The sequence below is a fragment of the Cololabis saira genome, chromosome 16 (assembly GCF_033807715.1).
Source record: "Cololabis saira isolate AMF1-May2022 chromosome 16, fColSai1.1, whole genome shotgun sequence".
Lineage (NCBI taxonomy): Eukaryota > Metazoa > Chordata > Actinopteri > Beloniformes > Belonidae > Cololabis > Cololabis saira.
In genome coordinates, this window is record NC_084602.1 from 5306138 (window position 1) to 5320591 (window position 14454).

At 39.3% G+C, this 14454-nt stretch overlaps 1 protein-coding gene across 1 annotated transcript in view; it reads right to left on the reverse strand.

Annotated features, from left to right (window-relative positions):
* The window catches only part of LOC133462385 (neuroblast differentiation-associated protein AHNAK), a 33100-nt gene extending 21019 nt beyond the window's left edge, over positions 1-12081 (reverse strand). Inside the window, exon 1 of the mRNA XM_061743610.1 lies at positions 11991-12081. Coding sequence (XP_061599594.1) covers positions 11991-12048 — 58 coding nt within the window. The 5' untranslated portion in view covers positions 12049-12081. The remainder of the gene's footprint in view (positions 1-11990) is intronic.
* Between the last annotated feature and the right edge of the window lie 2373 nt (positions 12082-14454).

Sequence of the window (14454 nt, forward strand, 5' to 3'; positions counted from 1 at the left end):
AGTTTAAAACCATCCAGCTTTTCTGTCGTCTCAAGGTCACAAAGTAACTCAAGGCAAAGAATCACAGTCAGCCGACATCACAACTTTGTAACGAATCCTCCTGCACCCTTGTTCGGCTGACGGCTGCATGTGTTTGAGGCGTAATCACCAGAGAGAGCCTCACCACAGCTAAATTTCCTCAAGCATGCAGTCGTCCCTGACGGTTTCTGACTTCTATCCCCGCTGCCCACGCTGCAGAACCGACCCGTCCACCTACCTGCGGATGCTGCTCCTGTAAAGTCTGGTAGTAGATCCCAGCCGCCCTGGGGCCGTCCAGACGTGTGCGCGGTGGCCGAAGTGGCTAAAGTGTTGTCTTGAGTCTCGGACCAAAGGAGGCGGGACACTTAGTTTGAATTTATACCTTGTCTGAAGCCGTTCCACTCCAAACTGAATTTAGGGTTTTAAAGGTCCTCATTGTGACTCTCATTCACTCCCTGGAACTCATGACACTTAAAATGATGTCAAATTTAGATTTAGATTTCTAGATTATTTAAGTCAATGTATATGATTAGGCTACTACTTTTCGGAACTATTTTGGCCAACTTTCTATTTTTAGCTTTCTATAATCGCATTAAAATTACTCACTCCTTCGTTTCTTAAAGCAAACTGAGAGCAGTCAGTGAGGGTTTATGTAATGACACCAAAGACTTCTGAGGTCAGAACCTCAGAAGAGTTGGCACCGCCGAACAATAATATTCAACAATTAATTTAATAATTATATAATTGATTGGATGGTGCTGCAGTCAGAATAAACGGAGTTGGTAACAGGTCGTGGAAAAAGATTCTGGGTGCTTGGTGAGTCTGGTGTAAGTGGGTGAATATGGTGTAGGTGCTAGTAGCTGCTATAGGCCTCTGCTGCAGGGGGGCACTGACATGATCCACTGGGCGGTGCCTCTCACCCTTCTTCTCCTCTCCTCTTCCCTTCCTCTCTTCTCCATTTCCATTTTTATTTATTATAAATATCTCATAGCTATCATTTTTGTCCATCGTTCCTGTAGTTTCTTGTGCTGGACCCCCTTTTTCTCTTTTGTGCATGTTTGCAGCCCGGAGCCTCGGGAGCTGCGTGCTGGCCTGCGGTCCCGGCCCCTCTCCCCCACCCCCGGTCATCCCACTGCTGCTTCCACCTGCCCATGGTCCCCCACCCCCCTTTGGGCATGCTGCTTCCACCTGCCTGCGGTCCCCCACCCCCCTATGGGTATCCCGCTGCTGCTTCCACCTGCCTGCTGTGTGCTGCTGACGTCCCTGACTCCCCCAGTCTGGCCTTCAGCAGGAGGGTCCCCCCTTATGAGCCTGGTCCTGCTCAAGGTTTCTTCCCTCCTAAAGGGGAGTTTTTCTTGCCACTGTTTGGCTTAAGGCTTTTCTCCCACTAGGGGAGTTTTTACCTGCCATTGTTTATATAATAATTGCTCAGGGGTTTATGTTCATGTTCTGGAAAGCGTCTAGAGACAACATCCTGTTGTATTAGACGCTATATAAATAAAATTGAATTGAATTGAATTGAACTTTTGCACTGCCATTGCTGGTTGAAAAAAATGAACAAGAATCCGTCAGAGTCTCTTTCTCTGATTTCCTCCTCCTGACTCAGACGTCTGACTCCAACCCCCCGACCAATCGGTGGCCTGTAGTGTGATGATGTCAGATACAGCCGACTCAGCAGCTTAGAACCTCGGCAGAATAGATACAGAAAAAGTATCTACTCGGCACGTTAGAGTCGGGCTGAATAGGTACTAGTGGAAAAGCGCCATTAGTCTCAGATTTCTTCCAGTATTCTGATCTGAAACATCTGGTGAAAGTCCAGGTCCACCCAGAGTTTCGGTGAGTTTTGTTTTCCCCCTTCGTTGATGTTTTCATCAGGCTTTGGTTTTCATCAGGCTTCTGTTTTCATCAGGCTTCTGTTTTCTCTGCTTTCCTGCCCCTCATGAGGATGCGCTGAAGTTCATGACTGGCCACACCCATGTATAAACCACGCCCCCTCATTTGAATATAAAAACATGAAATAAAAGAGCCATGAAAACAATAAAACTGTCATTAAATGTAATACGTAAACGTGGCATTACAAAATAAAGCTGTCATGAAATAAATAAATATACCAGTATGAAATAATTTCTCATGAAATAAAAAAGTTTTAGTAATTTTGTATTTATTTCATTGTCATATTAATTTATTTAATTTAATATTTCATAAATTAAGTATTTATTTATTTAATTGAATGAATCGGCGTTCCATAACTTTGTGCCAAAATTAAAATATCTTATACAATTTATTATTTATTTTCCTAAAGATAACCTCAATTATTTCAAAAAAGGAAACAGATTGAATTGAAACAGTAACTGTGTAAAGAAGCTTTTAGAGATACTCACGCACAGTCCGAGTCCAAGTCTGTGAATGGAAAACTGCTGAACTAAATGAATGTAACGATGTCTGGAGTCTCCTGAGGCCATAAAGTCTCCTGAGAGACGTCTCTCACACCCCTGCTACTGCAGCCACGCCTCACGGAGACACCGTGTTTGGAAAGCTTAAGGACTGCAGCTCTGTTGGACCCGCCTGGATGATGGACTGCTGTACCATTCACCAGTCCCGGTCCAACTACCGGGACCTCGTACACTTACACTCCTTTCTCAAATATTTGTTGTGTGGGAACTATAACAGCTCTGTTGACAATGACTAAAGTAAAGTTTTATAGGTTTTATTAAAGTTTTCTATGTATTAGAATCAGAATCAGAATCATGTTTATTTGGCCAGGTCGGGTCAGAGAAGACATGGAATTTGTCATGGTTATTTTCGCTCACTCTACAGTAAATAGGTAATAGACAGATGACAGCTCTTATTAACATATATACAATTTTTAAAAAGTGAAAGCTGCAGCAGTATGAGGTAGATATGATTGTTAAAAGGTGCATTGTTACAGCATATGATTGTGTTATTATAATTATTGTTATTATTATTATTGCACATTGGTATGAATGGTGTATGTGGTATGTATGAATGCAACAGTTGGCTAAATAAAGGCTGGAAATTAAATTTCACTGATCCTTTTTTACTTTGTTGTGTACAAATAAAAGTAATTTAGTTGAGCTGAGAAGCCACGAGTGAATGGTTAACCTTTTTTTATCAAATGGATATCGTCATGAAGCTTATCCTCATAAAAAAAAGTTAATGTTACACGATCTAATGAAATATTTCCTAATTTACCTAGAACCACCAGAAACAAAAACATTTTCATTTCAAATATTCAGAAGGGAGGGCCAAGTAATATAAACAGGGTTCCTGCGCGCCCTGGAAAACCTGGAAAATTATTAATTTTTCTAGTCCAGGAAGACATATGGAAAATGGGGGAGGGGGGGTTGGTCAAATGTCCTGGAAACGGTTAAGTTTCCCTGGAAAATTATCCTCCCCTGCCTTGTTAGTGAACGTAAATGGGTTAAAAGTTCCCCTGATGTACAATTCCTGTTGAACCTAGATTATGTCTATTACATATATACCCTGAAGACTTTGGTGCTAATGCCAAGAAAAGAAAGCTCATAGATTTTTGTTTGTTACAAGTCAAAAGAGCCTTAGCCTTGAAGCCTTGAAGTGGAAGGATATTCAGGGTCCTAATTCCACCCAGTGGTTAAAAGAGATGTCTTCACACCTAGTATTAGAAAAATTAACATACATTCTAAGAGGTAAAGTTGAAGAATTTAATGACATGTGGTCACTTTTACATTTTATGGACAATCTGGCCAATGATTCTCATGGACAAAGATTAGATGACAATTAATTTATTTTTTTTTCCTTGAGTTAAGTCCTTTTTATTTTCTTTATTTTCTTTTATTCTTTACTTTTGATTATTATTACTAGTTATTTTATGTATTCACATATTTTCTGTTGTGTACTTTTTCTGAGGAACTTGGGGGGGGGGGGGGGTTTGGGCTTATTATGTTTTGTTTGTTTGCTTATTATGTATGTGTTGTTTGTTTGTTATAAGAGTGAAAATCAATAAACAGAATTAGGAAAAAAAAATGATTTCAGGGCTACCTTAGATAATATGAACTGTCAGCATAATGCAAACACATTTAAATGCTGTAAAATCCACAGACTAAATTAAGCTAAATAAAAAAACATTGATTTAAAAGTTCCCCTGATCAGGGCAACATGCGCCCCACGTGACTCTACCAGCCAATCAGATCTCCTCTTCTGCTCGGAGCGGCACTCCAACCCAGAGCTTCAGATTCAGATTCAGACGCCGTTAAGGACTAAACGTTTAGAGACCAAACTAGCGACAAAAGTTGAAAAGTGTCGTTAGATATGAGGTTTTTCTCCCCCACGGCCACAAGCCCCTCCCTGTCCCGTGTTGAGTGACAGGTGGAGGAGAGCTGGAGTGGGCGTGGCCTTCACTGAACGAGCTGATTACAGGTAACAGGTGATAATCAATGGCTGCACTTTGACCAGTATTTCACACTGTTTATTATCTGACAATAGAAAGTAACTGTTGGATTAAAATACTGTGTCTGTGCACAGATAGATGGGAGAAGAAATTAGAGAGATTAATGACTTTTCATGTAGAATCAACAACCTCATTAAAGTAGTTGTTAACAGAGTGAGATGCTCACAGAGACTACAGGGAAGAGAAGCAGCCTTAATTAAAATGTCGCCTTAAAATGTTCTGGAAAGGTCCTGGAAAATAATTTCAGGAAAAGAGTGGGAACCCTGATAAACTAAAAAAAAATAATAATTTTGGGCTTTGGTGACTTTACATGAACAGGTTTAACATAAAATTCTTTCTAAAAGACAATTCCAATGTATACGTGCTTCCATTATATTACATTAATTCATGTTACATTTGTTACATAGTTTTTTTCATGCAAATATAGTTTTTTCCATGTCATTACTTTTTAAGATTTGTAGAAAGATATGTGAAAAACATCTTACTATTGATTTTACCTCAAATATTATTTGCATGTTCATTTCGCAATACTTGTAAGACAAAGAAATGGACCAGTTAATCAACTGCTTATATCAGATTTCTTTGACATTTCCCTGGCACTCTGATTTAACTTCTTTTTTTTTTTAATGATTTTTTTATTGGAAATAGATTCACATTATACAACAGTAGTAAAACAAAATAACTGGGAATACTTCCATCCATTCATTTTTCCCATCTTTTTATATCCCTCCCACATTCCCATCCCCAACCCAGCACTTACAAGAGACCCAGAGACAAGAAAAAACAAACAAATACAATATAAAGAAAGAAAAGAAGAGAAAAAAAGAAGAAAAAAAAAAGGAAAAAAAATAAAATAAATAAAAATAATAATAATGATGCTACTCATTTTATTTTTAATGCTAGCAGTCTGACTGTGAGCCTACAGACGATCAAAGGCCTTGCTGGGAAATATCAGAGATTTTGTCAGACTTCATAGACATTCGTGGGTTAGCGGCCCATTTTATAGCACATCAGATCCTGGGGGGAAAATCCAGGGCCATGCTTCCCAAGAAAATTCCTCTCCTTCCCTGATGAACATATTAAGATTTGGGAAAAAAAAAAAAAAAAAAAAAAAAAAAGATTTAACTTCTTATTTAGGATAAAAACTGTTTAACTGCTCATCTTCCACAGGTAAGACACCCTACTGGTCATAAAGCCATGGTACTAGCTTGACGCTGATTGCAGGATCCTGCAGACAGAGAGCTCCAGCTGAGGCCTCTGTGGTTCTGTCTCCCGTGATTCATGCCTGGATGCAGCGCTGGATTTGGGTGTGAGTTGTCCCTCCGTGCCTGAGCTAACTTGACCAGAAATAGGTTTACAGACTACTGGCTGCTTTTACGTAACACTCATTACACACACAGTGACAATCAGCATTGTTGTGGTTCAAAAAAGAAGACTAAAAGTTAATTCTTGACAGAATAAACAGTGTTAGCTGTCTATCCTCAGCCCACCTCTTACACCTCCTGTTTAAGTTTGTATTTCCTCTGTAACAGTACCTGGTAACAGTACCTGTAGGGCTGCCTGTAGCCCCCGTCTTCACTAAACTAATCTAAAGTAACACAGCTCATTATTTGTACTCCATAGATTTGTTTTTGCACAACAGACACACATAAGCTCCTTTCACTGCAGGCTGCAGGCTCGGGTCTAAATTATAATTAGATTTGAGCGAAGGCAAGAAAAAGAAAAAACACAATTAGATTTTGTGCATGTATTATGAGGACATGAGACTGCAGAAACGCATGCTTTCAATCTGCTCGTCTACGGCCACTTTTCATCACAGCTCTGGAATTCATTTTTTTCATTCCTACATTCCCACAGCATAAAGTTACGAACACATTTAAGAGATAGATAATGTAACATGGCCCATATCAATGAGCTGAGTATACAAACATTTAATTTGTTTCGACTAAGAGCAAGTGACTTCAATTTAATCTGAATCGTGTTGTTGAATTGCTCGATTGAAGGGTCTGCTCGATATTTATAATAAGAGGGCTCTTTATAGGCCACTCAATGAAATACTCAGGACTTAAACATTTCTGAGGAATATTAAAATACTTTTCTAGCTTTATAACTTGTTTCCCCTGACTTTTCATTGCATGTGTGTTGACTGAGATTACCAAATATGCCTCTAGAGGTTAGACACAGGTTATTTAATCTATTAGAGACCATTTCTTACTTGACCGCGACCGTAAATCAGAAATAATTTCCATGAGATTCAGTCAGTCACACTACTCTGCTTTTAGACCAGTTATTGGTGTTTTAAGATGTTCTTACGGATGTTTCAGATGTCTTTCCCCTGCTGTGGAGGGTAATCAATTAAATGTGAAATACTGGATTACGGCATCAAACAAGAACCTTTTTTTTCCCAGGCCGAGACATGCAAGTGTGTGAGTTACGGTTGCCAACTCCCTGAAAAATAAATAAGGACCACCTCAACTGCAGGGCCGGCCAACATGCCTTCACCTTTCCTGGCGTGGTGAATTTTTTTAGCCCCTTTTTTTTGTGAGTGAAACGATTTTTTAACTATTTGACTCGAACCTGAATTAAATTAGATGCATATTTTTTCAATGCCATGAACACATGGAAAACTAATTATTAACCAGCAATTCACTGTAATACAAAATAACAAAATGAACTGAATAAAATAAGTATCTTTCTTAAACAGAAACCTGTCCTGCTTAACTTAAAGTTGTATAAATTAATATAAAACAATAGAAAGAAAGAACATCCATTCTGTAATATTGCACATTTTTAGTGCAATAACAAAAGTGCGAACAGAAAGTCTGTAGAAAACTTAAACATATTTGAGCCTCAAAGGCCATGACTGTAGGCTACAGTTGTAGTAAAACAGAAAAAAATAACTTATGAACTCAACAGCTCAATGCCATTTTACATTGGCATTTTATGACTAGATTTTGACTCTCACAATAATACGGGACAAAGTGCGTCCCTTTTCAGCTCAATACGGGACGTACTTTAGTTCATACAGGACTGTCTCAGAAAATTAGAATATTGTGATAAAGTTCTTTATTTTCTGTAATGCAATTAAAAAAACTAAAATGTCATACGTTCTGGATTCATTACAAATCTACTGAAATATTGCAAGCCTTTTATTATTTTAATTTTGCTTATTATGGCTTAAATCTTAAGATTAAGATTCCCAGAATATTCAAATTTTTTGAGAAAGGATATTTTAGTTTTCTTAAGCTGTAAACCATGATCAGCAATATTAAAATAATAAAAGGCTTGCAATATTTCAGTTGATTTGTAATGAATCCAGAATGTATGACATTTTTGTTTTTGTAATTGCATTACAGAAAATATTCAAATTTTCTGAGACAGTCCTGTAAATATGGGACGAGTCCGTTTTTCAAGGGACAGTTGGCAACCCTAGTGTGAGTGAGTGTGTGTGGGTGAGAGACACAGAAACACCCACTGCAGGAGGAAACTAGCGCAACAGCCTCCCTGTTTGCAGACTGATTTACGAGCTGTGTCACTGCTGAAAGGCGCGTTGTCTGGAAAGCTGTCTGAACACCTGACGAAGCTTATGTTGTACAAAACCAAACCCTGGGGGGGTTGACTGGCTGATGCTCCAGGCAGGTTCTCTGTCCCCAGAGGGAGGGACGGCTGCTGCACAGATACGCCGCTGAAGGGAAAGCCACTTGAAGTCAGAGAGGGATTTGTGCAACTTGCTGATGTGCTGATGGGCCAGAATTGATCAGGATGATTTATTTTAGACTTTACTGTCGATCTGTGTGGATCACTCGCTCGTCTGCCTCTATGCCTCTGTCCCTCTGTCCTTGAGGATCGCCTGAAACCTCTCAGAGCTGCAACAAACCTGCTCACATCCTGAGGCAGGTTCAATTCAACGCAGCAGCAGAGATACTGTACATGAACACTGCAGAATCCTGCTAAATGGATATAATCAAGAAATGAGGCCAATATATATATATATATATATATATATATATATATATATATATATATATATATATATGTATATATAATATATATACATACACCAAATATCAACTTTTGTCTCATCATCCACTATCACCATACTCCAACAACAATATTTGATCTAATATACATTATAATAGCACAAATAGGCCATTCAATCTTGCATGAGGTACTTGGTCCTTAAAACCTCAGCCATTATGCCAATGTTGAGAGTAACAATGCTGAGAGTAACAATGCTGAGAGTAACAATGCTGAGAGTAACAATGCTGAGTAACAATGTTGAGAGTAACAATGCTGAGAGTAACAATGCTGAGAGTAACAATGCTGAGTAACAATGTTGAGAGTAACAATGTTGAGAGTAACAATGCTGAGAGTAACAATGCTGAGAGTAACCATGTTGAGAGTAACAATGCTGAGAGTAACAATGTAGAGAGTAACAATGCTGAGAGTAACAATGTAGAGAGTAACAATGCTGAGAGTAACCATGCTGAGTAACAATGCTGAGAGTAACCATGTTGAGAGTAACCATAGTGAGAGTAACAATGCTGAGTAACAATGCTGAGAGTAACCATGCTGCAAGTAACAATGCTGAGAGTAACCATACTGAGAGTAACCATGCTGAGTAACAATGCTGAGAGTAACCATGTTGAGAGTAACCATACTGAGAGTAACAATGCTGAGTAACAATGCTGAGAGTAACAACGTTGAGAGTAACCATGCTGCAAGTAACAATGCTGAGAGTAACCATACTGAGAGTAACAATGCTGAGTAACAATGCTGAGAGTAACAATACTGAGAGTAACAATGCTGAAAGTAACCATACTGAGTGTAACAATGCTGAGAGTAACAATGCTGAGAGTAACAATGTTGAAAGTAACCATACTGAGAGTAACAATGCTGAGTAACAATGCTGAGAGTAACAATGTTGAGAGTAACAATGCTGAGAGTAACAATGTAGAGAGTAACAATGCTGAGAGTAACCATGCTGAGTAACAATGCTGAGAGTAACCATGTTGAGAGTAACCATAGTGAGAGTAACAATGCTGAGTAAAAATGCTGAGAGTAACAATGTTGAGAGTAACAATGCTGAGAGTAACAATGCTGAGAGTAACCATGCTGAGTAACAATGCTGAGAGTAACCATGTTGAGAGTAACCATACTGAGAGTAACAATGCTGAGTAACAATGCTGAGAGTAACCATGCTGCAAGTAACAATGCTGAGAGTAACCATACTGAGAGTAACCATGCTGAGTAACAATGCTGAGAGTAACCATGTTGAGAGTAACCATACTGAGAGTAACAATGCTGAGTAACAATGCTGAGAGTAACAACGTTGAGAGTAACCATGCTGCAAGTAACAATGCTGAGAGTAACCATACTGAGAGTAACAATGCTGAGTAACAATGCTGAGAGTAACAATACTGAGAGTAACAATGCTGAAAGTAACCATACTGAGTGTAACAATGCTGAGAGTAACAATGCTGAGAGTAACAATGTTGAAAGTAACCATACTGAGAGTAACAATGCTGAGTAACAATGCTGAGAGTAACAATGTTGAGAGTAACAATGTTGAGAGTAACAATGTTGAGAGTAACAATGCTGAGAGTAACAATGCTGAGAGTAACAATGTTGAAAGTAACCATAGTGAGAGTAACAATGCTGAGAGTAACCATACTGAGAGTAACAATGCTGAGAGTAACCATAGTGAGAGTAACAATGCTGAGAGTAACCATACTGAGAGTAACAATGCTGAGAGTAACCATACTGAGAGTAACCATAGTGAGAGTAACAATGCTGAGAGTAACCATACTGAGAGTAACCATACTGAGAGTAACTATAGTGAGAGTAACCATAGTGAGAGTAACCATACTGAGAGTAATAATGCTGAGAGTAACCATACTGAGAGTAACCATACTGAGAGTAACCATACTGAGAGTAACCATAGTGAGAGTAACAATGCTGAGAGTAACCATACTGAGAGTAACCATACTGAGAGTAACTATAGTGAGAGTAACCATGGTGAGAGTAACCATACTGAGAGTAATAATGCTGAGAGTAACAATGCTGACCTTTTGCATTTTATTAGGTGCAGTTTCTATTAAGAGCTGGGATCCAGTCATATTTACTGCTTTGTTTGATTTTGTTGTATTTATGTTTTATTCATTTACACTTTAATTGTTTTTGCAATCCAGTGACTCAATATTCTTGAGAATTACTTCATTCTTGTTTTAAAGAGTGCATCTGCTCATTTATCTTATTACATTATTATTATATTTCGCTTAATCACAATAATTTATGAGATAATATGTATTTATTTATTTTATTTAATCGACAGGTTCATATTTTAGCCAACCAAAACTGTTCAGTGTGAGAGACGAAGCTCTAAAACTTCACTCAGCATGTGCATCACCTTCTGTTGACCCTGAACGCATCATCTACCTGGTGATTCAACGGCATTAATCGTGACTCTCAAGATTTGTTTTTACCTACAAAGTTTAATGCACACGGATTATCATCCGTCAGGAATGACAAACTGTTGTCCATAAGCACTCGCTACAATCCAGCAACCTAATGTACATAAACAAGATACTGAGGTCAATACGAACAATTTCCCACTAAATGATTTGAAATCATTTAATCAATAACTTAAACCGCAACATTTCACCATCATTTGAACCTCCCATATGTTCCACTTATTTATGTGGCTGATCATTTCTGATTATACAGGACTGTCTCAGAAAATTAGAATATTGTGATAAAGTCCTTTATTTTCTGTAATGCAAAAATGTCATACATTCTGGATTCATTACAAATCAACTGAAATATTGCAAGCCTTTTATTATTTTAATATTGCTGATTATGGCTTACAGTTTAAGAAAACTCAAATATCCTATCTCAAAAAATTTGAATATTCTGGGAATCTTATTGAAATAATAAAAAGCATATTTCATATAGCAATATTTCAGTTGATTTGTAATGAATCCAGAATGTATGACATTTTAGTTTTTTTAATTGCATTACAGAAAAGAACTTTATCACAATATTCTAATTTTCTGAGACAGGCCTGTAATCTGAGAGCTCACTGAGAAGCTTCCTGAAGTTTTGGAGGATTTCTTAACACCTTTTAAACAACATGCAAGGTCAGAGGTAGAAGTTCTTCCCATTTTCAGCCCAAAGACAGAAAGTTTTTATCTTATTTTTCTGTTTGTTTCTTCTCTTTTTCTACCAGAACTTGTCTGTTGCTGTTTTTGCAGACCTGATTTCTGATCCGCACCTTAACTAAGTCTGTGTGCCGCATGCACACGGCTGGAGGGAGAGGAGAGATGCAGAGCTGCCTGAAATCTGCGATGATGACATCCTCCAACACTTCCCTGCACTCTGCAGACACACCCAGCATCACTGCAGGTCAGCATCAGCACCGGCCGGCCGGCGCTCCTCCTGCTGCCTCTCTCCATCACAGACACACACACACTTAACCTCCGTCACAGTGGTGGTGGTGGGGGGGGGGTGACAAGGAAAAACTCACCCGTCCCTGAGGAGGCGGCGTGCCAGTTGGGGAAAGCCAGGTGGAAACAGTCGCACATGGTGGCGGTGAAGGTGGAGGCAGCAGCAGGAGAGAAGAAGTCCTGGGCCGGGAGGATGGAGCTGGTGGTGGAGGTGGTGGTGGAGGGATGGGCAGGTGCTGCTGCTGCTGCTGCTGTTAATGCTGCTGCAGATGCAGCTGCTGCTGCTGCTGCTGCTGCTGCTGCTGCTGCTGCTGCTGCTTCTCCACCTCTCTCGTCCGGAGGAAGCCCGTGTGAGCAGGTCGGTCAGTCTCGGCGCAGCGAGGGATGAGTTGCAGAAATAACCTGAGCCAGAGGAGAGAGTGAGAGCTCGCCGCTGCCGTCTCCGCCGTCCACCAAGTGAAGGAAACTCCCTCATCTGTGCCATAAACATGGACCTCCAGCACAACGAAGTAACTTAATTATGGGAGGAGCTGCCCCCCCCCCTCCTCCTCCTCCTCCTCCCAACAAACACAGACACTTCCCTCAGTCCTCTCTCTGCTCCTCCTTCGCTCCCTCTTCTTTCCGGTCAGTCTGATTGATTCTCCTAATCTGTCAAGGACGATGTTTCTGCAGACATGGGGGGGGGTGATGCTGGGGCTTTATTTGTTTGTTTTCCCTTTTGTCTCATGGAGACATAACTTCATTTGATGGAGTGTGCACTTGTTTTGTGTACTCATATTGACAGCCTGCTTAGCAGCCTGCCAAGCTGCAGGCTGGTCAACTTTTTGAGGCAGTCCGGTTACGCTCACTCATTGCAACATGGACAATAACAACATGTGCAATAACAACATGTGCAATCTGTCATAAACATCCTACCTACTTTTTTTTTGCACTGTTTTTCTTTCTTTCCTGTACTGCACTACTTTTTATTTTTCATTCCAATGTATATACTGTTTATATTTTGTAGTTATATATTTTTTACTTTTTTTACCTTTTCCCTGCATGTGTGATCAACACATGCTGCACAAAGTGAATTTCCCCATTGAGGGAGAAATAAAGGACAATCCTATCTTCTCTTATCATCCATACAAACAATTACTGGCTCAGACTCAGACTCAGACAACCTCACACTCACGACTGCGTCGCGGCAGCGTGGGGTTCACGCTGACACATGTCAGAGACAAAAATGATCTACTTGATTCATTCAGGGATCACTGATATGTTGTCAACTGACGGCAGATGTGTCAGTGAAAACAACCAGCTTTAAGAAATCTTATTCAGGGGTCTTCAACCTTTTTCAGCCCAAGGACCCTTGGATGAGAGAAAAACAGAGCAGGGACCCCCGCTTGGAATTCTTATTTTTTCCCTTTTTTTTTTAATGTGTCAAGTTTTAAGCCTGGCTTATAATAACTTTTGAATGTGTTTTATTCTGCTTATATCACTTTATTAACCAATTCCTGACTGGGTTATTAGCTACATGTGTTTATGGTTGATGAAACTTTGGCCTCGGCAGACGTGGAAGGAGTAACGTTAGGCCGAGCTGTAACGTTACAATCTCCAGCTTTAGGCTTCGTTATTGTTACAAATGTATCCATCAGGTCTAACTAGCGTTAAATATGAAATAGCCAAGTCAGTTTCACAACAAATTTTTTTTCTTAAACAGCTAGCTAGCTCGTTTTTCTGCCCTAAAGTTGACATTAGTCACATGACTCACGTCAGGGGAATCATTTATGTAGAGTTGTAGACTAGATAGTTATTGTCAAAAGTAGATTATTATCACCTGTTAATGGAGTTTTCTCAATCATACATATATTTATATATATATATATATATATATATATATATATATATATATATATATATATATATATATATATATATATAGCCTATATATTATTATTATTTTTGATTTCTTTATCTCTCACAAATTATTTTGGTTAAAATTGCCTTTATTTCTTTTGAAGTTGGAGGACCCCCTGCAGTACCTCCGCGTCCCCCTAGGGGTCACAGCCCCCGGTTGAAGACCCCTGATCGAATTAGTTTTGGTAATATTTGATTGTCTGTTCTTCAACGACACTCAAGAGCTTTTTTTTCCACATGAACATATCCTTGCATGGAAAGTGTGAGAGCCGAGGAAAGGTGGCTCGTGGTGAGGAATCGTGCAACAGCAGCAGTCTGGACCTGTAACGATGGAGAGGGCGTCTGTCTCATGAACCCAACTGGGAACCAGTTCCATCGTTCCTGTAGTCCTTGTGCTGCCCCCTTTTTTCTCTTTTGTGCATGTTTGCTAGGGGTGTAACGATACAGTAATCTCACGATACGGTACGATACACGATATTGAGGTCACGATAACGATACGATACGATATTATAGCAGTATTTTTTTAACAACCTTGAATGAGGAACATATGACTGGAAAAAATTGTCTTTTATTTGAAAGACACAAAATACAAAACAATACTGTGTGTTTGCCGTATTGTTACAGTTTGTAATGATTTATAACTGT